The sequence below is a fragment of the Empidonax traillii genome, unplaced genomic scaffold (genome assembly GCF_003031625.1).
Source record: "Empidonax traillii isolate 1590-97213 ecotype Southwest subspecies unplaced genomic scaffold, ASM303162v1 scaffold15:size5535645, whole genome shotgun sequence".
Classification (NCBI taxonomy): domain Eukaryota; kingdom Metazoa; phylum Chordata; class Aves; order Passeriformes; family Tyrannidae; genus Empidonax; species Empidonax traillii.
Genome location: NW_020955208.1, coordinates 3,505,507 through 3,530,946, shown reverse-complemented (window position 1 = coordinate 3,530,946; position 25,440 = coordinate 3,505,507). Strand labels below are relative to the sequence as shown.

Here is a 25,440-nt window from a genome sequence, read left to right as displayed (position 1 = left end):
AAGAGTCCCCCTGCAAATACTTGTGGACTATTAACAACCAACCTGCTCCAGCTGGATGTAGGGCCTTGAGGGAAGATGTTTTCTTTGTGATAGGGGTGTTATCTGCATAGGGTGGGATGTTGGCCAATAAGATACTTCAACTGAAAGAAGATTGTTCCATGATTAACTCATTCAGTTGTCAAAAAAAAAAAAAAAAAAAGCAAGGATACTTCTCAATTTGGAAGCAGTGGAAAAGTGTCACTCTTCTATTGAACTAGGCCTAAAGATTCTTGAAAAAGAGAATAAAATAAGGTGCATATTTGAAGTCTGAAGAAAATAGTTTATTTTATCAACAATTTTTAATAATATATTAATTTGGTGTTCTTAATTAGTTCTTTATTGCTGAGCAAAAGAGAGCAAAGCATGATCATGTTTATAACTGGGAGTGCTGATCAAGGAGAGGACTCTCAACCCTAGAAAGCCCAGAGAAGAGTTGCCCTCATGGCTACAAACTCCTTAAAAATCACTTAACCAGTGGTCAGAAAAATCTGCAGTGCTTCTAAATTATTTCTCACAGAGTTGGGGTAACAAACTTCTCTTTCCTCACTGGACCTGTATAGAGCACACATATAGAAAAAAAAAAAGAAAAGCCAAATATGTTTTCAGAATCTATATATTTTTTGCTGTCTAGTTTGGTATTTTATTACTGATACACTTAGCAAAAGCATAGTATGACATTTTTTGGGCTGGCAACTATAAACTCCTACTTCTGGGCATAAGGCTTATTGCCATGAGTAGACTCTCTGATTTACTATGGCATGTGGTTTTTTACATCACTAACGACAGCAAGGGTTGCACCTGTTGGTAAATGCTTTCAGATTTGGCATTTTTAATAAGGCTGGATATTGGAAGACTAGATGATGGGTTTGGATGTATAATTTTGTACACAGTGCCACCTGGAGAATTTGGGAATAAGGTTTTGAATATTGGATTATTTATGCTTTGGTTCTGCCTATATTTATCCAAGCTCTGTGGGACTGTTAAGGAGCTTTCTCAAAGTCTGTTTTGGTACCGTTGCCATTTGGTGTGTTAACATTCTGCCAGTTGGCTGGTCTAGAAGATGGATCTTCACAAGGACTCGGGTTGGGAATCATGCCTGATTCCAGTTCTTGAAACCCAAGTATAGAAGTGAGGTTGTCAAAGTCCTTTCAGAGCTGCTGTCTATCTTTGTAAGTTTACAAATATTTTTGGTCTCCAGGATCTTATGTTTTGACTTCTGAATTTCTTGCATGCTCAGAGATCTGTGACTGGATGCTTCAGTCACAGTTATGTCAGGAGCCAAGTCCTATGCAATGGGTCCTGACAAGGCCTGTAACAGGAGACAACTCCTCACAACACCAAACTTTACTGTCCTCATAGTTCAACTACTCAGGCAAACTTTGGGAAACTTTGCCTCAAGAGGTTGTGCAGTTTCCTTCCTTGGGGTTTTTCAAGACCTGACAGGATAAACCTCTTGAAAAATGTGGTCTGATCTCAGAGCTGACCCTGGCTTGAGAAGGAAGTTAGATGTGGTGACCTCTAGAGGTCCCTTCCAACCTGAATTACCCTGTGATCCTGTGACCATAGAGCAGATGAAATTGCCCTTGTCCTTGGTATTTTGTGGTGTCCAACTCTTTGCATATGTGTTGGACAGGCAGCAGATACACTTTGTTGAGATTTGAGAATCTTTTGAAGATTCTGCTCTAAATTCCCTGCCAGAACTCTAAGAAAGAGTCTCCCGTGCAAAGACATTTTTATCTTTCAGCTCTACCAAGTGCAGCAGAACATAAAGGAATGGGAAGTTTTCCTGCTTCATTTCAACTCTGGTTAGGTTTGTGGAAACCTTCAAATAAATCTGTCCCTGCATTTAGCAAACACAGGCCTAGATTTTAGGCAAGGCTTGTTCAGTTTATGGTTTACATCAAGGTCATAGGAAATTTTTAAGCTGTGCATATTTTCATAATGAATCATCATGGGTTTGAACAAGTGCTGTTTTAAGAGCTTGACTTTATAGTTCTATAAATGCTTTGTAGTGCTGAGTGTCTCAGGATAAAATCTCTAATTTCGGCAGAATATTATGGTAAACATAAAACCACAATAAACAAATACAAAGCACTATGAAAAATTAATGGTTTTAGTATTTTCGATCCTTTCCCCCCAGTAATTTAAAGGACAATTTTCAAAGGTTCTGCAGGAGATTCACTCTGTAAACAAGATACTCAAATAGAGAATTTTCATATTCTTAGCATGTATCATCTTGATATTCAACTTTGTCCAAAGATCTTATCATTCCTCAAGAGCACTCTACAATCGAGCAAAGTTGGTGAAGCTTTTATAATACAGTCCTATCATCAGATGATCCTATTTTTAAATACAATTGAAATCAAAGAGCTGGTAGATGACCTGGTGTTTAAAAAACATGAATCTTAGTCAGTGTAATGCACACTTTCAAAGATGATCAAATGCACCAAAAGCTATCTTCATTTCTCGCTGAAGCCAGTTGGGGCATTTTTTTGGATCTCAAAATTCCTAGCACAATAGGATTCCATGACCAGGGATCAGAGGAGCAGAATGAAAGTAGGTTTCAAAATAAGCTTATATGAAATAAATTACCCCTTTCTTTATAAATTTGAATGTCCATTAGAAATGTTGAGCTGATATGAGGGCTTTAAAATTGCCATTTTTTTTAAATGTTTTCTATCCTGAGAGTTTCATTCACCTATTGAAGGTTTTCCAAGGTGTATAGTAGGGGACAGAGATTCTTGTCTGGAGTTTTTCCAGCCCTGCTATCCCTATCTGGCTGTCTCCTCATGGAGTAACTGGACTGAGAAGTGCTGCTTGGTGAAAGGGCTCAGAAATGAACTTCCTTTATCTTCCAGTGTTGCCAACTTCCATTATGCCATCATGGTCTCCTTTGAAAGAACATTCTGCTGATATTTGTAGGATCCTCTCACAAAGTGGTTTGTTCTCTCCATTTCTGTGATGTGTGGCAAGAAGAGGAACAGAGAAGAGTAGTTAGAAACGAGCATTCCCTCTTTCTCATCCTGCAGTTGGGTTATGGGACAAGGTGGAATTTACCTGCACTTACAATCACTGTGTGGTTTTAGGACTCATTTGTTTCTGCCCATGATTTTTTGATGCAGAGGGGGAACATATGGTCCCAACTCCCTCACTTGTTCCGAGGAGAAGCAGAACATGGAAACTGCTTCAAGTCGAAGCCTTTCGTAAATTCAGGCTTTTATCTTGCACCTCTGAATGGCAGAGGATTTTCCTTCCTGTGTGATGTTTTGGTGTGTTTAGTGGCTACATGTGAGCGTGCTGACATTTATGTGAAGTGAATCCATTAAATTCTTTATAATGAATAGCATGTAACTGTAAAACATATACAGTTTTCTCATTTTGCCCTCCTCTGGGAGACTACGACAACATTTTGGCAAGTAGGAGTAAACAGCTTTGTGTTGGCATGCAGTAAATTAAACTGAGTAATTAAAATCAATAGCAAAACACTAGCTAGGCAGAAAGGTCACATAACACAACAGAAAACTGTTGGGTAGCATATTGCAGGAAATCAAAATAAATTTCTGAACTTTTCATTATTCTTTACATGCCTGAAACTGGCCTTAAAAGGCTTGTGAGATACAGCGAGGTATTGATAGAGACAGGATCATTCTGTGAGATGGAATAAAATGTTGAAATACTAATATAGGAGATTTTGCAGGGTACAAGGCTGCCAGACACACTGGAAAATAGAAGAGAGGTCTTTAATTTAACTACTGTTATATAATTTTTTTTTTTTGTTGTTAGATTGGCTTAGTATATTGTATAGTAATGCCTGCAAGTGCTGAAGTCAGATATGCCAGTCACTGATCTCTGTCAATTATAAGTTTAATGTTAATGTTTCCCTGGCTGGGCATTTTTTTTTTCTTTTTGCTTTCAAGGCCAAAAAAAACGCATGGATGATTTTGTGAGGCAAGTCAAGTATTCCTCTTGCAGCTCAGGTGGGGAAGTGAGAGTCAAAAATGTTCAGATCCAAATAAATCAGCAATGGTTCAAAGTGAACAATAACTGGGGAGTGTGGCCCAACAATTTAGGGGACAGTCCAAACGTTAAGCTGCACCTAAAGCCTTTACTGTGAGAGGGAGCTCTGGGGAAATAGATGACACTTAACGATTTTCGGACGCTGTTTGAAATCCCTTATGGCCATGGCTTCCCAAAGGAAGTCTGTGGTGGGCTTTTGCTTCTTGTGCTGCTGAGATGTGTTAGGGTGGTGGAAGGAGGTGGGAGGGAATCATGAGACACGATTCCGGGAAAAGCGGAGCTCTGAGATGACTCATTTGGAAGTGTTTGCCTGGGAGGGACTGAAAAGGAATCAAAGGCACAGCTAACCTGTAACAAGTGTGCTCAGTCATGAAGTGCTTCCGAGTTAAAAGGTGAAATAGTTTATAAAATGGACTGGCTGAGTTGGAAAAAGCAGAAAGCTTTAAGGCCCCTGAGCTCTCCTGGCTGGACTTGTTTGCTTTTCCCCGTTCAATCTGTTGTTCTAATAGGCAATGTTACCGTGCCTTTCTTATCTCTCTTGAATTTGCCAGCTCCATTAGCTCTCTCTCGGGCATCTGTCAGAGAGATCTTGTGTCATCATTCAGGAGGTAGGAAATGTTGCATTTCTAAGCCTCTCCTTAGCTCTTGGTTTTGGGATTTGCAGCGTTTCTCCTGCGCAGTTTGGAAGAGCTCGTCCCAACTGTGCAAATCCTGGGACACTGTGAGGCTGTAGCAGCTCTCAGCTGATCAGTGGGGTTTGGGGGGTAGATGATGAGTTCCAGTGCATTTATCTGGCAGGTAAGAGTCTTCAGCCAGTCAGGCACTGGACAGACAGTAGTGAAACAAAAGCACTGGATTATTGTTGATGTGTGCTGTTCCTGTGTGTTCCTGAGGTCATTTCATTTCCCTTCTGGTGTTTGTAATTCCAATTTAAAACATTTTTTTTTTTTTTTAATGCTTCCATTTATATTGTCCAGTTTGAATTTAGTACTAGTAATTCTAAAATAATAACAGTGATAGGCAGTTTTTGCACTGACTGTCTGTGGAGTAGCTGTGTACACTGAATTCTAACAGAGTGCTGGAAACTGCCGGAGAGCAGAAACTGTGCAAACTGATCTGCCATTTAAAGTTGTCTTCCCATTTGATTTCCTTGAGTTATGACAATGGCTCGACCTTTTACCCCATTCCCTTGAGAAGACGTGTCCACATCCTGCAGCCAGCACGGGACAAACACAAACCAGGCACTCCCATCTCCTGGTGGGAGACTCCAGGGGTCTTTGCAGCAGGAATGGTGCAGGTTCACCTTATCTGCTTTAGTGTTGCTGCGTGGGGAGTGTGGATTATATCTGCTGTAAGTGGTTTAACTGGCCAGGCCCTCGTGGTCAATGAACATCAGGTTTAATAATTCTGAGACAGAGATTCAGAAAGGACTATGACCATGATCAGATCCAGTTGAAAATGCTGTAAGGCATAGTATTTCCCTTTCTTTTTCCACTGGATCTAATCCCAGTAAATAAACCTAATAAACTTTTGGGGGTTTCATGTTTCCATTTTTAGTGATGTGGGACTTAAAATAACACATACTTCTTTTTTTTTGTGTATGTAAATGAAGCTACATAGAAATAATTTTTTGTTCTTCTATTTTCTGTTTTAATCTTGTATATGGACTTCCTTTTTTAAAGTCAGCTGTTAAATTCGAAGACCTTTCAGCACATATTTTTCCTCATGCTTAAATTTTTATAGTCATTAAGGAATAGGAAATGGCATCCACCTTCCTGCCTGTTAATGCCAAACCCTAATTTATGAATCCTTTTTAAAACTGTGGCTCATGTTCAGCAGGACTGATCATCTCCTTAAAGCCAAGCTAATGTACAACTGTGGGCAAAATGAGATTGAAATCTTTGTAGAAGACTTTGCATCAAACCATTCTTTAACACTGTGCTAAGTAATTGCTTGATGCATTTTTTTTTTTTAATTAATTGCACGGGTATGTTTATTGAATTTTCACTATTATGACAGTGAAAACACCTTTTATCTTCAGTATTACATGGCTGCATTTCCTAAAATGCTGTCCACAATAGGCAACAAACACCTGTGATTAATACAGAACACCCCTGGGAGTTCTGGTCCCATGTAAAGACCAGAGGGACAATGTTTGATACATGATATAAAAAAAAACCTGGGAAAGCAACAGATAAGAAATTGTGACTCCTGCTTGAAAGCCTTTAAATATTTAAGGTTATTACAACCTACATTTTCACCATTTGTGTGTTTAACTTGATAGATGTATAAATTACATGTCAAGTGCTCTTACAAACATTTCCTACAAGTATATTGGCAAGTGTCCTGTCATTCTCCTGGAAATATACAATATATGGAGCATTTTAAAGATCATTTGCTTATAAAACTTTTTGTATCCCATATGTTGCTTTCTTTGATTTTCTCTTATTTAAGCATAAATATTACTGCTTCTTGACACTATTTGGAAGATTTTTAGATGCTTTCTTTCAACACCTCGGCCTTATTGCAGTGTAGAAACCTATTTTTAAAATGAGTGGCAGTCCTACAAAGCTTCACTTGTCTAAAATGGAGGTTAGTATTTGGACCAAACCTTTAGAAATGTGAAACAGAGGAGTTCCTGAGACAAATGTAAAACAATCCCCAGGGAACCAAGAAACCTTACATCAAATGCAAATAAAATGCCAAGGTAGTCCTACTGGCTTTGCATGTTTTGCATGCAGAGTGATCTAACAGGGTGATGATAACAGCAGGGTAAAAACCAGGAACAAACCCAGGAGCATTACTGCTGCTTACTGATATTCCATTTGCTAAACAGAAAGACGAAGCTGATGGAATTGGTAGTATTTTTCTTTACACAGGGTTTGCACTGAAGCCTTCTAGGTATGACATGATATTTAAATGATATTTTCCAGTTGTTGGTGCTGGTCAGTGCAGAAAATAGTGAGAAAAATAGAAGGCTACCCCATCATCTTGGGATCTTTTCTGCATTTCCTTTTTGTATTTTATCACTGGGGCCTGTGACCTAAGACATTCTTTTAGGGTTTTGCCTGCCCACTTTTTCCTCATCTGAAATCTTACAGCATCACAATTATTTCGCAGTACTCAGGAATATGTGGTTATGGGCCTGGACTAGCAAATAGTGCAGCATCTGCTTAGACAATCTCATTGATTAGACTCTGCAAGTGCAAACATTTGAACAGTGATTTTAAGAGTAACCTCTCTGGAGCCCTGCAGTGTGTGCCTAGAAGTCACTGGAGGCAGAGTTTTTACAGGTGCACATATGTCACTTGGCACTCAAACCACCCGAGTTTCTCAGTTTGCTGAAGATCTGCCTTGGAGAATCTCTGAGGGACGAAGAGTCTCCTGTAGTTGGGTCACATTTCCTGAGAGCACAGAAAAAAACGCTTTTGTTGACAAAACACAAAAGTTCTGCTTTGCATTAGTGCTCAGTGACTTGCAGACAGCTCCCTTGTTCCCAGCTTGTGCCATCCTCTCACAGGGTACCAACCTCCTGGCTGACCCACGAGCGGTGTGGACGTTCTCTCACTGTGTTTTGTAACAGTCTAAAGAGGGAGGGAAGTGTCTGGAACTTTGGCATTACCTTTAGCAGCGGGAGGACGTGAAGAGTCTTTCAAGGCTAAATAAAACTTTGTGTGATTTAACAAAATGTATCCTACATTTCCCTTCCCCTCACCATCATGTCTAGTTATGTTGCAGGAGAGGGTAAAGGAGGTAATGCTCTTGTAGTCTAAACAAACTCAGCACGGTGAAGTGGGACAGTACTTTTAAATATGCATAAGGATTGCAGTTGCTCCATTTTGTGACACCGACTGTTCAGGTAGGGAAAAAAAACCCCAAAACAACCAAACAAAACAACAAACCACAGAGTTTTCCTAAAATGAATATTTTTTTAAAGGGCTATCAAGAAAAATGATGCTGGAACTATTATTGTGAAAAATTGGAGTGGCCTGGTTGATATCACGCGTACAGTTTGGAAAAACAAGATTAGTGCAACACATACCATTTTTCACTTTCTCCTGTCTTCAACAGCACTAACCATTGCAGCATCTCATTTTTTTAACTTTGTGTTTGGGATGAGAAATCCCATGTGTGTGGAGTTGCCCTGACTGCCTGGTCCCTCTGCTCCTGGTTTTTCCCTCTGCTTGCACGTTTCCATGTGTACTGTAAGAATTGACTGAGAGGGCAGGATGCTTAATCTCCTCTTAGATCAATACCACTCTGGGGGTCAGCAGCTAGGAATGCTGGAAAAGAGAGAAGGAGGGAATTGTGTTTTATTTCCCCTGTAGACTGAGGCCAGCACCTCTGCTTTGGGTTCATCTCTATTACTTGTGGAGGTTATTTCTGAACTGGGATCAGCTGGCAAAAAGACCAATGGCAATAAGATGGCAAAGAATTCAAGTGATGAGGAAATCTTAGAATTTCCCCCTCCCCCCTCGTTAAAATAAAGATTTTAATCTCTGGGTGGCCATCTACATGATTTTTCCTTGGAGCTGGCCTCAGTGGAGACAGGGATCAAGGTCAGCATGTGTTGGAGTTGGGGGGTCAGCAACTGTTTGCAAAGCAGTAGCTCCTGGCCCGTGACCCAGAGCACTGAAGTCCTGTTGAATTCATTTTCCTTTCAAGAAAAGGGCTTGCCATGTTTGTTGTTCCCTTCTGCCTAGGAAAGCTGGGACTTTTTTCCTTCCAGGCTTCTTCTTTATTTCCCCCCCACTGTGTGTTTAATACGATAGCTCTGAGTGCTGTCTCCGAAAGGGATAACTAAAGGACTCAAAAGGCAGGTCTGCCCAGCACAATGCACGTTTAGCCCTGGAAATGCAGTTCTGCCACTGCTAACAGGCCACATGCTGGTGTGGGGAATAAAGAGCCCTCCAGCCTCTCCTTGTAGCAGAAAAATGTGAGCACCCTTGGGGGATAGGATCTCTGCAACACTCCCAAGAACAGGAGGATGTTATAAAGTAGTTTTTTGCTGGGGGAAGGAGAGAGTATGAAGGAGCTCGTGGAGGAGGATGGAGAATAAAATATGTGTACGTGCAGGGTGTGTAGCCTGGGGAAGAAACAAAAACTTTGCAATGCTGAATTTAAATTATTTTTCTCTCACGTTGTCACTTCTTGTACGTGTTTTAAAATTATGTGTTTTCACGCAAAGAAATCAGGTGGTTCTACAACATAAATCAGTCTTTATAGCAAACAAGTTTTGGAGGCACCTGCTTTAGACCTGCTCTTTTCTGGGAATAAAGATATAAAGATGAGGCACTATCAGAGATTGAGAAGATGGAGCAAATTGATTAATTAAAACATAGTAAATCATCAACCCCACGTGATTTATATCTAAAAGAATTCTGAAGAAGCTTAGGAATGAATTAGCTGAACTGCTAACGAAGATAGGCACTCATTAAAACCAAGCTCTGTTCCAGAGGGTTGGCAAGTGTCTGGGGTTTATCCTATATTTAGAGCAGTAAGCATTACATCTGCACATGGCAAATGGTCGAAACAGGAATTTAAAAGGGAATAATAAAACACCTGGAAGATGGTGATGTGAGAGACTTTAATGAGAACAGGTTGGGCAAAGGAAAGCCACGTCTCACTGCATTGCTTAGAGCTCTGTGATGTGCCCGTGAAAAGAGAGAAGAATGACCATCCTGGATCAGCCCAAAATTCCCTCTAGCCGAGCATTCTGCCTCTGTCAATGCCTGGTCACAGCCATGTAGGAAAGAGAGGAGAAGAAAAAGAGTCAGATAACCCTTTCTCCCTGGACTTGATTGACAGCAACAAAGGCCAGGTTTGAATTTAAGGGGGTCTCTGCTGACATGCTGACATCATCCCTTTCCCAGAAACCAGTCCTGAACTTACTGGGGCTCGGAAAGAGAATTTCCCCCCCAAAAGGAGTTGGATGGAAAAATAAACAATGTTTTCCTGAAAAGGTCTAAAGAGAAGTCTGACAAGTCAGGTGCTCAGAGTAGCAATAACCAATTCCTGAGGTATAACTGGACCAACAGTATTTTCATCTAGTGAGGCCACTGGGTGTTTTCATCTGCTTTCATTCCTGGTCTGAGAGTAGCCAGGACTGCCTGGTAGTGAAACCAAACCCTTCTCTGCTGACCTGATGTTTTTAGCTGCTTTTCACTCCTCCAACTGTGCATCTCCTTGCCAGCCACACTTGGTACTTCTGGTAGCCAGAATGTGGGATGCTCTGCAGTTCATGGTGCTCTCACCCCGTGTTGTTCCCATTAGCTCCCACCCCTCTGCTGACTGGTTTTGTTGTTTCAACCCTTGGAAAAGTAAGCACAGCGCTGAGAACCAGGCACAGGCTCTCATTTCTTAGGAGAGGCTTAAATAGCTTCTGGTCCTCGCTCATCTTGCAAAAGGCTTTAACTTGAGTCTCCTTTTCTTTTCTCTTCTTTTTTTTTTTTTTTTTTTTTTAAGATGTAACCTTTGCATTTTGATTCCTGCATCGACTCACTTGGACAGTCAGTTGAATTTGACTTCCCCATATTTTCTCCACATGATGAAATGACTGCCTTTGTAAGAGAAACAGTATAAATATCCTTAAAAAATATAATTACAAAGAAATGTGTTTCTAGCTCGCTCACCAATCTTTCCTATTTATCCCCCTTTTATTCCACTGAATACCAAGGTGAACTTTCCCCGTGGGAGTTCCGTGGAATGTTCCCTCACCTTTAGGTTGCAGCTACCAGGCTTGGGAGACGAGCTGCCTGACATGATGTATTTTGACTTTTTAAAAGCATGTGACAAAGTCTGTCAGAAGACACTGCTGCAAAGGCTAAGCAGTCACATATGGTGACAGGGCAAGGATCCTCATAGATCAAAACCCGACAAGGAAACAAAAAGGCAGAGGGCTCAGTGGTCAGTTCTCATCACACTAAAAGGCCAGCAGCTGTGCTTCTTAAAGTTACCTACCAGGTCAGATGCTAAATATATTTATTAACGATCTGAGAAGGGGGAGGTGAAGGATTAGGTGGTTACAATAACAAATGATGTGTAATTACTTAAGTAATTTAGGCCTGTAGCACGCTGTTAGAAACTTCTGGGTGATCTAAACAGGTTACTCAGATGGATAGAGAAGGTTCATTCCTGATAAATGAGAAGTTTGTATGTGGTGGAAATGACGCAAAAAATGTTATCCTCAAACTACAGTGAGAAACCCTGAACATTGCTGTTGGCAGTTCCACAACAGAAGTCGTTTACGATGCTGTTGTGGTAGAAAAAGTGAACAAGGTGCTGGAAGGCGTAAGAAATGGGACATTAAAAATGAATTACTGGACTCAGTCTTCATTGTGTGTAGGCAGATGACAGGATAAAGCATCATATTATGGGAAAGTTTGCCCAGCTAACAAAGTCTGATCCATTTCTGATGACAATTTCCTGTTTTCTTTTGTCTTTATCCTGCTCATACATCATCTGCTATCAGAGATGCACTGTTCTTTATCAGGAATAATATACTTTGGGAAGGCTAAGGCTTCCAGAGGATTTCAGGGACAGTTCAGTATCCACCAACCTACAGTTGGCAAAATCTTTCCTGTCTGTCCTCCTTCCTTTGGTAGTTAGTTAAAGTTCACATCTAAATGACACAAATTAAAAATCTCAGCCTTGTATTTAGGCTGTGAAATCATCAACATTTTAAACATGGATTTCAGAATTCATATGTTACTGAAATACTTCCTCAAGTTGGGGCTCTTATGAGACTTATAAATTATTCTTGCATAGAGAAGTCACCTGAGACTAACCTAAATGAAGTTAACATAGATTTTGAAAATTATTCTTGAGAAGAACAGGGAGTGGTGGGAATAGGGGAACAGATGGGAAAGGGAGAAGAGGAGACTGAAGAAAAGGCTAATTAGGTAATTGAGGCTAAGAGGCTATTAGAGCTGACCCAGTGGTCCACTGGTAGTGCAGTTCAGGGACTGGAATTTGGGATTGAGGTTGGTCCCTCATTCCCAGGCCAACAAATGCTCCAAACATCGTAAGGACTCAGTTTTATGGCCTGTATAATCCTGTAAGGATGTGTTTTCCAGTCAGCATAATCTGGAGGGTTTGTATGTCAGATTATAGCAGGGATAGGAAAGAATAATGGAGCAAAATGCTGAGTTTGCTCATGAAGATACTAAATTATTACACTAATGGGTAAATTGTTTGGTGAAATTCTTTGGCATTCATTTGAACTGTCTGTTGAAGAAAAAAATGATTGAAATAAACATATTTTGAAGAGCTTCTTAATAAGAATTAACTATTTTTCACCAAGCATGTCTTTTCTTTTGAGTGGTAGTAGGCAAAGGGAAGGCCTAAAAAGCCACTTAATTTTAAGTTATTCCATCACCTTTATTCTGGCCAATTTGAGGCTGGTACGCTCACAGCGTGCAATCTTGTCCCCTTCTTTCTGTCTCCTAACCTGCCTTCTTTTCTGACACAATCAGTGGTTCATGTTCTTCTGGATTTTATGTGCTTGTTTTCTCCCTGATGTCAGTCACATTCAAACTGTCTTCCTGAAGTTGTCAGTAGAGTTGCTCTTTCATGACCAGAGAGTCTGGTACAGGTCAGAGCCGGGACAGACGTTGTGCTGAGGTGGAACGTTTCTTGTCCTCACCTTTTCTAGTACAAAATTATTTATGCTGACTTTATTCTTTTGAAATTTTCCACTCATTTGCAGCATTTGTGGCTACTCTTTCTCGGTTCCTTCCAAACACTCTTGTTTTAATTTTCTGCATTCCAAACTTTGGAGCTACAGTGGTGCATCACTGTTTCTTCCCTCAGTTCTTACTTTAGTGATTCTTCTCACAAATTCTCACATGCCAATTTAAGTATTTAAAAAAATAAGAATATTTTTTAAGCCTCTATTTGTTTTTTTTTCTGCCTGTAGCTGCATTTCAGGACATAAACAGTGACCTCTGAATCCTTCTCTTGCATTCGTGATATCTTCAGAGGATCACAACATGTGTATGGCCTAATTTTTTTAACTTGTTCTATAATTTTTGTGGAAATTCAGCTTTTCTCCTTCTCTTCCTTTTTTTTTTTTGTTGGTTGGTTGGTTTTTTGTTTGGTTTGTTTTGGGGTTTTTTTGTTTGCTTTTTTTCCCTCCTTTATAAATACTGCATGGAGATACTGCTATTGAAACAATCCATGGCTGGAATACCTGTGGTCAGTAGGCAAATCATATTTCAACAGCAGAAAAAAAATCAGCACCATTCATTATCCCTGCAGTTTAACAGAGAGTTTCTGTAGAATAATTGCAGGATTGGAACTGCTGCTTCAGGGGAAAGTCACTGCAGCTTAAGATTTAGCAACTGGACAGAATAAACAAAAGATGGAGGAGGGTGTATAGCTTTAGTTCTGTGGTAGGTTCTGAGGGAGAAAAGAAAGTGAATTGGCTGCTTGTCCAGAGGAAATCCTGCTTGTACCTGCTGCTGGTAGATTTGGGGTTTCATTATCAGCTGACAGCTCCTCTAAGACATATTAAAGTGTTTTGGCAAAAGAGGACGCTGTGCCAAATTCGCACCTTCGTGAACAAGTTTCATGTTTAGGGGAGATGGACAAGAGAATGAAATTCCCACAGTGAACTTCATTCACTGAATGAAGCCTCCTCCCACAAAACCAAACTGACATGTGGAGAACCTGAAGCAACACTTCTCTTCATTTTGGGGTTGCCCTGTCTTATGTGAAGTTGCTTCAAAATTCAGTCATTGAAAAAAATTATTTCTTGCCAGCTTGTGATTTCTCAGTGCTCTCCCCTCCATTATCCTCATTCTGGTGAGCTGAAGGGTGATGACTTCATTTCTGGCAGCACAACCCGGGCACAGGTTTTCAGCTTCATACCTCGTAATCACAACCCTTCCATCCTGCTCCCCTCTGCTTCCCTCACGGCACGCCCTTCCCTCAGCACTTCTTGTCACCCTTAGGAACACCCTTAATAATAATAATATACTTTCAGGGTATTTTTGTCGTCTGAACATCAGCTGAGGGGACTGATTCTCATCTGGTGTGCAGATCTCATAAAAAAAATATCCCAGGTTGACTAGGACTGATAGAGGAACTCAACACCAATTGTTTGTTATAAACATTTGACATGCAGGAACTCTCACTAAAAAAAACCAAACAAACAAACCACCATCTCATTGCTTAATTATGTAAGTTGTAGAGAAAAAAAAGTAATTAAAAACTCAGTGTTTTCTTCTTGAAGTTGTAATGAACAAAGAGATTTTACAAGCAATCTCTGTACAGTTCATTACTATTTCAATTCCCTAAAAATATTGATAGAGGTTACCTAACTGTGCCAATTAAAATATGAAAGCTGTGTATCTAATGTGTAGAGTTCCTGATTTTTGTGAAGTTGAATTATGTAATATTTTGATTTTTATACTTAAGAAGAAGCAACCAGGTATTGTTAGAGGTGGAAAACCCTGAGGTCTTAAGTTATGAAAATGTTTGGAGAACATTCTAATGCATAGGAAGAATAAAAGCAGGGCTTATTTTGCAGTGTCTGAAACTGAGTTAGCTGTGCCAAAACCCATTCAGTTGTCTGCAAGAAATATTTAACACCATCTGACATATTCACTGTCACTCCATGCTCTGTGAATCAAATATAAAATTATGTGCAAGGAAAAAAAAAAACCCCACAAACTTATTTTGTCACAAGTAAGCTAGGAATTTTGAAGATGGTCAGCTCCACTTGTCAACAAGAATAAGGAGGAAGAAAAATAATGGCTTAGACTAACAGAGAAAAAAGTCAGGAAGGCCTTCAGTTTGAAAGGGCTGCCTCCCAGAAGAGGAGTTTGCAGCACATGATTTACATCCCTGTACTTTGTCCAGAGTGTGTTTGGTTTCTTGCAGTTAATAGGTAGGGACATCCAGCTTTAGGAGGTAAATCTGAACACTCAAAAAGAGTCACCAGGTCTCGTACTCAGGGTAACGTCAATAAGTTCCTGAAGGTTATTTTTCAAAGTTGAGTCGGGATCAGGTTTTGGGTCTTTAGGCCTAATTTCATTTAAGGTTGTGACTCGGGCCCACCCCTTTGAATTCCACGTGCAAGCTTGGAGATCTGTGGGTTTGCTCAGTAGCATCCCTGCACATGCAAATCGATGGCAGTGGAGAATGATCACCACAGTGTGTCACCACAGCCAACAAACATCGCACCCAGCTTCACTCGAGCATTTCTCTTCAAGTCAGATCATTTTTCCTTTGGCCCTTGATCCTTTACAGCACCTGCAGATTTTTGTTTCTCCTCCAAAGATCATCATTTCCCTTTGAAGTTGAGGGACTGAGGTATGTCTGACCCAACCCTGTAGAGGCAAGGAACTGAATAATTAATTAAGCAGTGCCATAAAAGTGGTCCAAAGACTGTTTATGCTGCTCATTAAAGTAATTGGGAGTTTTGCTGGGCTGGAACTCCCTGCTTTGGTCATGCAATTGGGTGAATAGCACTCCAAAAATTGTTATTTTGTAATTATTTGTGTTGTGGTGCCACAAAAGGATTTGATTAACACCCTTATGTATTTGAAACTTAAAGAACAGATGCCACAAAGCAGCACCCCCACCATCCCCCTGTGTTGGTCCTCCAAAGTCTTGATTTACTCCCAGTTTTCAAAGGCAAGTGAGGTAGCAGAGGGGAAAAAGAAATAAAAAGCAGAACAGATAATAAAGTTTGCCTTTAAGGTCAAAAATTCTTGGAGTTGAAGTTAAAAGTAGGTTTTAATTAGAAATGCAGTTAGGATAAAGTTTTCAAAGCTAAGTTATACCCCTCACTGCCTCTTGTAGTAGCAAGGAGTAAAATCCTGGAGCCTCTGAAGTCATCAGATTTTTGATACTGGATGAGGACTACAGTTTTAATTTTTATTTTTGGTACTCCGAAAAATTTGGTCTTTTGGCACACTACCAAACAGAGCAGATGTCCTGACTCCAGACTGCACTGTAGCAAACAGGCAGGAACAGGCACGTGGACACTGACACTTGGAGTAACAAATCTGCTGGGTGGGGGAGATTGGAGGAGAGGACACTTAAATCCACTGGCTCAAACCTTTGACTGGCACTGGACTGTGAGAGTTAAAGTAGAGAGAAACTCTTCATTTCCATTCTTCCTTTTCCCTCAGACAAAAGGTTTTGCCTTTACCTTTAAGACTGAGCAGTCTGAATTTATCTCAAAGTGTGCTACAATATCAAGCTTCATTTCTTTAAACACATTTCAAAAACAGGCTGGGAATCAGTTGCTTGCACGTTGTTCTTTGTGGCTGTTCTTAGAATTGGGGTTGGTTCTCCTTTTAACAAGCACTAAGCAGCGTGGAGATGCAGGCAGTTGTGCATCAATTAGCAGGGTGTGCATTGCTTAGTGGGAATGCAATGTGATTCCAGTGCCTGGAAATGCAAAGGAACAAATCTGAGCATCGAGTTTTCTACCATCATTTTGCTTTGCTGCCTCCAACTACAGATCGGCTTCGTTGTGACTTACAGTGTGAGAAGTTGGTGCATTTCTGCAGATCCACGATAAGATATTTTTTTTTTTCTAGTAAGAAATGCAGTTAGACTCTGCATTGGGAATCTGTTCCTGCCAGGCCCTAGATGCATTAGTATTCCACTGGCAGCTGCCTGTAGGTAGGAATATTGTTTTTGTCCATAACCAGAGGGAACAATCAGACTAAGCCGTTCCCCAGCTATAAACCAGCCAAAGTAATTGGGTTTAATTTTAATTTTTGTAATAGCTTTAAATTAATAGGAGCAGCTGCTGCCACAGTGTGTGGGTGTCCTTTTCCAGAAGGCATAGAACAAAAAAGGGAAAGAGTAAACAATAGTGTGTCTAGGACACAAAGGTTAACTCAAGAACTGAGCAATGTCTCTTCGTTATCAAAAAGTCGGTGATATTTAGCACTGTGTCTCTTTTCTTTCTTTTCCCTTCCCTTTTTTCTTTTCTGCTTTAATTCCCTGATAAGATCTCAATCTGATTAGGCTCCTGTGTGTAAAGATGTGTTGTTGGTATCCAAACGCTAACTCTCTTTCTCTCTGTGACTCACAAATAGATTAGCAGTGACAAAGTGCTAGGAGAGATAAAAATAGATTAGCGGTGACAGGAGTACTATTATAATTATTTTTGGAAGATATGGTTTGAATTAAGAGTTTGGGCACTTTTTGCCCTGAGAGGGTGAATTTAAACCTGGGAACTGAGGATGGTTTCTGCTGTTGTGTCAGACACCAGATAGTGAAATGTCAATACCAGATGTCCTAGACATCAAGATTAGCCATAATAGCCAAATGCAGCCATAAAGTGATGTGTCAAAGTGGATAATAAAACAGATGCTTAGCTTTTATAATGAAGGGGAAAGGGAATGAAATATCAAAAGTGCCTTTAATACATTAACAAAGTTGTCTTCAACTTGCTTAAAAGTAGGAAGTTATTGAACCAAGGAGAACTATGTGTCATTTAAACATTAACTATCAGCAGATGAATTTCAATTAGCATTAGCCTTTCTAAAATCCTGAATTTCCTCCTATTGGTCTCATTTTACATGAAATTTTAATAGCATAAAGTGAGGCTTGTCCTTTATTATTTCTCCCATGCTAATCTGGAAACAAATAAAGTTCAACAACTCAGCAACATACTGTTTAAACTTGCATTATGGTTTGAGGACTGGGAGCTAGAATACATTTACCCACTGCCATATCATCTGCTTGATTTGAGATCAAATGAGGGATGTCCTATAGCACTCCAGAGTAAGGGTGAATGAGAGAAATATGTTAAGATACTGGAGAAACCTATTAGGTTTGAGTTCTGCATGCAGATGGCTGGTGGTGTGTTTTCCCTACTGATACTTCTGTATAAAAATGAAAGATTTGTTTTTCTGCGCTTTACATTTGCGGCTTAAATATTATTTTCAGATCTTAGTGATAAGCAAGTGTCTCTTTTAAGAAAAATAAAACCAATCATCAAATCATAGACTTCACTGGGTTGGAAAAGTCCTTTAATATCGTCGAGTCCAACCGTTAACCCAGCACTGCCAATTCCACCATTAAACCGTGTTCCCAAGTGCCACATCTACACGTCCTTTAAATATCTCCAGACCCTTCACCAGCTCCATTGCCTTTTTCTGGACCAGCTCCAGCACCTCAGTGTCTTTCTTGAAGTGAGGAGCCCAAAAGTGAATATGAGATTTGAGGTGTGGCCCCCCAGTGCTGAGCGCAGGGGGACGATCCCTACCCTGGTCCTGCTGGCCACGCTGTTGCTGCTCCAAGCCAGGATGTCATTGGCCTTCTTGGCCACCTGGGCACACTGCTGGCTCGTGATCAGTCGGGATGCTGAAGTAAATTATTAAAGCCCTGAACGTTCAAGAGGCAGGGCTTTAAAAGGGGCAAATAAATTCCTATTTCGAGTCTAATTAACTGCATCGCTGATTCTTTATTGTACTTTCTCGGGAAGATCTCAATTCCTTTCCCTTTCTCTTTGTAGATCCCGAGTCTCGCTGATCAGAGTCCTTAACTGCTGCTAATTGGCAAACTCGTACTTGTGTATAATGAGAGGGTTTTGTCCTCTAATTCATATTAACAATGAGAGGCCAAAACTGATGTTCTGCAGCAGACCAGCTTCTTGAAACTGTTACAAGGGAGCACATTACTCCTGCTATGTCTGTAAATGTTATTATGCTTCCCCCTCACCACGATCTGAGTTCAGCTGAGATCTACTCCAATCATGAGATGAGACCTGTTTATAATGTTGTGTAATTGAATCAGATAGAGTCTGCAGGACCATAGTTTTTTGTTGCCAAACATGACAGGTCAGTTAGTTACATCAAATTACAAGTGCATGGTGTGATTGGAGACTATCCTGCCTAAATAAAGTGAGAAATTCCAGCTAAGAAAGGAAGAAAGCATAGAAACAGAAACTGAGAATGTCTCTCATCCATAGAACAAGTTTTTTTCCCCCCTCTGAAATATTACTAATTTCTGTTGAAAAATTAGAGAATAACTGGAGTTGGGTGAGAGATGGCAGGCAGATATTTGTTATTCCTTAAACAGATACCTACTTGATAACAATGTCATAAATGTCTTATTATCATTATTTACCATCATGTATATTCATTTCTGTCTTGTCAGATAAATCAGAACTGTCGAGGAGAGCAGCAGTCCAGTTTGGAATGGGACCAAATACCCGTTTCTTCTTTGCTTTCTAATTTAGGACCCAGTTATTTTCCATACCTGAAGTTTTTTGTTTGACTTTTTTTTGTTGTTGTGGTTATTTGGTTGGTGGGATTGGTTTTTTTAACCTCAAGAGTTTCTCTTTCTTCCATTCACTGGCTAGGTGTTGATATGTATCCCGTGAATATTAAGGATAAAAAATAATTCAAGAAGATGTCCTGAATTTCAGTAATTCAGTTCTGTCAATGGTGCCTTTTCCTGACATTCCTTCGTTAGTTATGCCTCACCCTGTGCTGGTGAATCAGCCCTGTAACAAAGGATGTGGCCACACTCCAGACAGAGGTTTGTCTGGAGCCTGTGTGTGGTATGAAGTTGTACCAGCTTGATAGCAAAGTAGAGGAGACTTGGCCAGCCTGTGCATCCTTTTCACTTTGTGGGAGTGGGTTCCCCTGGTTTTCTGATGCTCTGCCCTGCTGTGGTGACTCTGCCAGCTCGGGCACCTGGGCAGAGCTGCAGTCCCAGTGCCATGCCCGGGCTCTGCCATGGCCGTTGTCTGCACTGCTCCCAAACACAGACTCTGGGACCCGCCCGCCAGCTCCTGAGCTGTTCAGGCTGCCCCACTTCATTTCCTTTAGAGGAAACTTGAACCTCACACAGCCTTTCTGTCCAACTTTCTTATGCCAACATATATATGTGTCAAGAAATACATAAACATCCATGTTTTTGGTTTTCTTTTAGGCAGAGAATACCCTCTAAAAACGTGTATTACTACCGCTGCCCCGACCACAGGAAGAACTACGTCATGTCTTTTGCTTTCTGCTTCGACCGGGAGGACGACACTTACCAGTTTGCTTACTGCTACCCCTACACCTACACCCGCCTGCAGCACTACCTGGACACCCTACAGAGGAGGAACATGGACTACTTTTGCCGGGAACTGCTGGGACTCAGCGTGGTAAGTGCCAGCCCCGCTTGCCAGCCAGCCGGGCTCCGTTATGAATGTCTCACCTTAAATGCTCACAGAACATAACTCACCGTCCCCGCTCAGACACACACACACAGATTTGTTTTACTGCTGTCAATGGCACAGGAGGAAGTGTGTTCCTGCTCGGTGAAATATAGACAAATGCTAATTTAATTTCACATAAAGCATTTCCTCTGCGATATGCAAGGCGATGCTGAATTCCCACGTAGGATCGATCCACCTCTAAAGACGCTAAAAGATGAAACTGAAACAGCTCTATTGAGGAAATGTGATTTTTGGAGTACTCTGACCATTTGTCTTTCCAGAAGAGCTTTTTCTGTTTAGAAAGAAATGGGTTTTTTCTTGATAATGTAATGCAAAACATACACAAACCGACTATTTTATTTACTCTAAAAAATGCCAGCTTAGGTGATGTGATGTTAGAAGGGGTTTAGTGGTGTCTGTGTAGGTCTTAGTGGCCAGACAAAAATTAGGTGTCATAGTTCCTCTGGGGCAGGAAGAAGGGTTAATGGTAAGGCTGAACTTCTGCTCACTTTGCTATAATCTTTCTCTGAAATGTTTGCTGTCCAGAGGATTTGGCAAGCATGACTCAGCCACTCCCATGTCAACCCAGACATCATCAGATTAAAAAAATAATAGCTCAAATCTTGTTGGATTTTTTTAGCTCTTGCTTTCTCAGACTTTATAGTGCACTTGTACCATATTCTTAATCTTTTCTCTGAGATCTGATTTGGTCTAAACTTGCAGTGTGTGTTTTGGAAACGGAAAGCTGTGATTCCTGGGAAGGCTGCTGATCCCAGCAGCAGTTTCTTCTTAAAAAGAGACCCAGCATAGATTGTGAAAATCAAAATGCAATCATATGTATGCCCTGCACTGAAATAAATAAAAGGTTTCCAGCATTAAAGCAGGCCTTTGAGATCCCTATGGTAGCATAAAACTTGGAGGAAAAAAATTAACTTACAGAAAAGAGTGAAAACTGAATTAACAAAAGAAGGCCTTTTTTAACCCTTTTTATAGTTAAAGTACAGTTCTTGTTCCAAAGGTGACTACTGCGTATCCATGAGCTGGCATTAATAATTAACCATTCCAATTAGGGGAACAAACAATTATAAGGGAAAGGGGTATTAAAAAAATAGAAAAGTAAAATCTGCAGAGGCTGGGAGGAAAGAGCACTATCATCTTAATGTGTAGAGTTTTAATTATTAATCTTAGAGGACAGAGCTGTCATTAATTCTATAATGACACTGAATTTGTTTCCTTTCACTCTGAAAAGAGTGTATAAACAGTCAAATTTGCATATTCATCAACGCCCTGATCTGACTGATTAAAACACCGAGATAGGAGGATTTGTCTTTTATCTGCATTTTGACAGACAGAGCTATACTCTTAAATCTTGTCAACATTGTGTTACCAGTAGTCGCGAAATATTATTTTTCATATTTCAGCCAACTAAACAAACAGATGCCACTCAAAATATGGCAGGAAATGTGCTGTGTGTAAGTCCTGATTTTATATCTATATGTACACAGAGAGTATGTTTTGCAGAAATGGGGATGGTAACGTTTTGCAGCTCACCATGCCTGAGCTGTATAAAAAGCTTCTGAATCAGGCTGGAATCTTTGTGAGCAACGTTACAATCTCAGAGCATTTCTGGCTTTTCTCCACACACAACTGTCCTAGAACAGCTTGGTAATTTAATGTCTTTGCTGAGCTTGAATAGACAATTTCCATAAGTTCTCGGCGAGTTAAATATTTTAACATGGAGCTTTGTTGCTATCATACATCTTTAAATGGTGAAAAACAGGATCCTTCATTCTTCACTGCACAGTGCTCCATAAAAGCAGGAGCTGGCTGTACTTTGGAGAATTGCGTGCCATATAGGATGGAGTCAGAGCTCAGAAAGTGAGCTCTGGCCCTGCCCTGGCCCCTTATGTAAGATAAGAGCAATCAGATTGGCAGAAAGAGGCCCTCAGAAGCTGTTCCTAGGCGGGGACTGTACCCTTGGCGGCACTTGGTGAGAGGGAGTTTAAAGATGCCGTGTGAGGACAAACTCTGGAGTCCTCACACTGGGCAGGGCTGGAGCAGGAGAACATGTGAGGGGAAGGCTGCAGCACATCTGCTGAGCTGCCATGGAGCTGCTGATACCCTCTGGGTCATGCCAGGGGAATCTCACAGCCCCCCGCTGCAGCCGGTGATTGTGAGGCTGGAGAACAGCTGGAAACCATTTCACATCTCCTGGGCTGGGAGGTGTTCAACTGGGTCTCTTGGAGGCAACAGAATTTCACCATAGATCTTTGGTTTTTCTTTTTCTTTGTCGTGGAACAGTAAAACACAGGAAGCCATGGTTAGATGATTACCCCTGAAGGCTTTCTGAGTGCACATTTTGCTGCACATATTGTTTTCAAGGCAGTCTAATTTCTAACCTAATTTCATATTTTCTCTAAAGAAAGTACTATGCTTCCATTAACTCCTTCAACACTTTCAGTAATTCTATGAAAATTGAAAGGGAAATATCAGTGTGGGACATGTAATTGTCATTAGAGTGCAGAGTGGCAAAGTGGTTCAGAGCCAAATGGCAAAGATTCCCATTGCCAGTTTCAGTGGATACCTTAGCTGTTTTATTTCTGACCTTTTAATGTTTATATTCTTTACTTTAGAGAGCTAGGTGTGCCAAATGGTCTTGAAAATAGTCTCTCCTCCAAGAGAGCTGGGATGGTCACCCAGGTACCATTTAAACTGCTATTTTCATTCTGCCATCGTTGGCCTGAGGTAACTTCAGACTTTCTATGGTTTGTCCCAACAGGTCAGAAGTTCAAAATCTGTGAGCATTTCTTTAAACTGTGAAATTAGCGTTTTGCATATTATTGATATATCTCTCATCTCAGCAAATATTATGCAATATTTTACAGCAAAGCATAATTAAAAATAATTTTTATGTCTCTCTGAAAATATAAGCCCAGGATCAATTTACTTTGACCGTACCTATTTTATGATACTTATCCAGTCTCACGTGCAATAGCAGTTATGTGTGTAGCATTATGACCCATATTTCAGAGTTGGCAAAATCTTTGAGTGTGTTGTCTTTTGAAGCTGGTTGTCCAAATTACCTGTGTGTGCTTGAAACGTGTGGAACAACTGATGATACCTCTGCTGGTCTTCCAGTATCACACATACCACATGAAAGGAGTTGTGGATCAGCCCGGTTCAACCCCTGCAGCCCACTTCACAAATCATCAATGGCTGGGCAATATTTTCATGTCCCACCCAAAAGACAGCCAAGATTAATGTGAGGCAGATATTTCCTTTCCCCCCATTAGGCAATGGTGCTTCCAAATTACACTTGAGGAGAATTGCAACTGCACACGCAAACCACGAGCCTCAAAGGGACTTGCACAGTACACAGAGACTGAAATATGGAATTCTGTTAAATTAAATATTAAACATACATATTTTAAAACAAGAAGGCAATATGTCTAATGTAGAGCTCTGAAAGGGAGCCAATCTCTGGAGTCAGATATGGAATACTGAGTGCACAGATTGGAACACCCGGTGCTTCCTTCTGACTCCACACCACTTCGGTGTCTGCTTCTAATTCACTTCAGCTACTCCTGATTTATGGGGGTATCAGAGAGAGCAGAGTGGGGCCCTAAGACTGTGAAAGTGCACACCAGCTGTCACACTGCTGCTTCATTGATCCTGCAGCCCCTATTTACCGTCCAAACGACTCAGTACCCCGGGAGAAACAGTCGATCGGTTCTGCTGTTTGCTGCTGGTCCGTTTTTAACTGCTCACTTATGACCCCTTTAAAGCGTGAAGCAAAGAAAATAGGCAGCTTTTCTAAGGTGAAATTTCCCATTTCTGCCTTCAGCTTTGGGTTATGTAATAACAGCTCTGTAAAAGAAAAGTATACTCTTGGTCTTTGAGGGGGGAAAAAAAAATAGAAGTTAGAGGCTCCTGTGTGATGTAACACACCTTTGAAATCTTTTTGGTATCAGATACTTGTTTCTCAGTAGTGTAAAAGTGCAGCTACATATGTGTTCACAGTCTCTTTAGTCAGTGCTGTATCTATTTACTCCTCTAGTACTGCTGTTCCCACAACATTCCTAATATGGATCTCATCCCAAAACTGTATGTGAGATTTAAATGTTCCTACAGCTATTTTCTTAGCTGGGTTGATATCAGCAGAAGTGGAGTTGGATCTAAAAATAACACCACCAGCAGCTCTTTCCAAAATAAAATATGATTTATAGTATGTAATAGCACAGTGTGCTACCAGGGAAATTATATAAATAACATTAAAAAATAACAGGGGACTATTCTATCCCATCAGTTTTAAGGGAAATTTCTTTGTCACAATTTAAAGGGAGTTCTGTGAGATAAACTGGCTTGTGGGAATCATAGACAAGGAAAGATAGGCGAAATTATGTTACTGCTGAAAGTTGCCATCTGTCTGTAGGATATATACAACTGTTCATGGTAAAAACAAGAAATACTTTGGTGTAAGTTGGCAGCAATATATAGTTTTTTGAAAAAACAAACTCAATAAAATCATCATTTACAGTTAATATCGTGCAAGGTTGCTAAATGTATAAGCTGGTTATTTCTGAAATTCCAGAAAGAGCGCTGTTTGATATAGTAAAATAATTTCTAGAAGGATTTGCATAAATTACTCTTTATCTAACTATGAGTAAAAAATCTTAAATTGGGAAGAAGGATTCAAGTCTTAAGTCCATTTTACAGCTCACATTTTATAACTACCATTCTCCATTTAAAAATCTGTTAAAAAAATGCTTGGAACTTCACAAAAAAAAAAAAAAAGGCAGCTTTGAGCATAAAAAAATCCATTGAGGTAAGAAATCATCTGAAGAAAAAAAGTGTCATGATCCACTTTATTAAGAAGAAAACCTTCTGAAAGGAACTGGCAGTAAATGAATTATAGGTGGTAAAGTTAGTCTATACAAACTGTTTTCATGCACAGGTCCCAAGCTGCACCCTTTCATCCTGTAACCACACAGGGAAACCTTTGGAAAGTCAGTGACCTTTCTGAAGTTTTCACTGGACTTTTTTTGTAGCTGTGCAGGTTGGCCTTTTGCTTCATGGCTCTTCCCATTACCCTGTCACACTCCTCATCTCACCTTTGCTCCACACTTGTCCTTCATCTGGCTTGCCCTTTCTTTGCCTCAGATCTACCCTTCCCTTTTCTTTCCATTTAGTCCATACTTTGCTAA

At 40.4% G+C, this 25,440-nt stretch overlaps 1 protein-coding gene across 4 annotated transcripts in view; it reads left to right on the top strand.

Moving 5' to 3' along the window:
* The window catches only part of LOC114062486 (BEN domain-containing protein 5-like), an 892,614-nt gene that overhangs the window by 325,849 nt on the left and 541,325 nt on the right, over positions 1-25,440 (top strand). For all 4 annotated transcript variants that reach the window (XM_027893962.1, XM_027893954.1, XM_027893946.1 and 1 more), the window contains exon 5: positions 19,966-20,182. In XM_027893962.1, the coding sequence (XP_027749763.1) occupies positions 19,966-20,182 (217 nt within the window). The remainder of the gene's footprint in view (positions 1-19,965; positions 20,183-25,440) is intronic.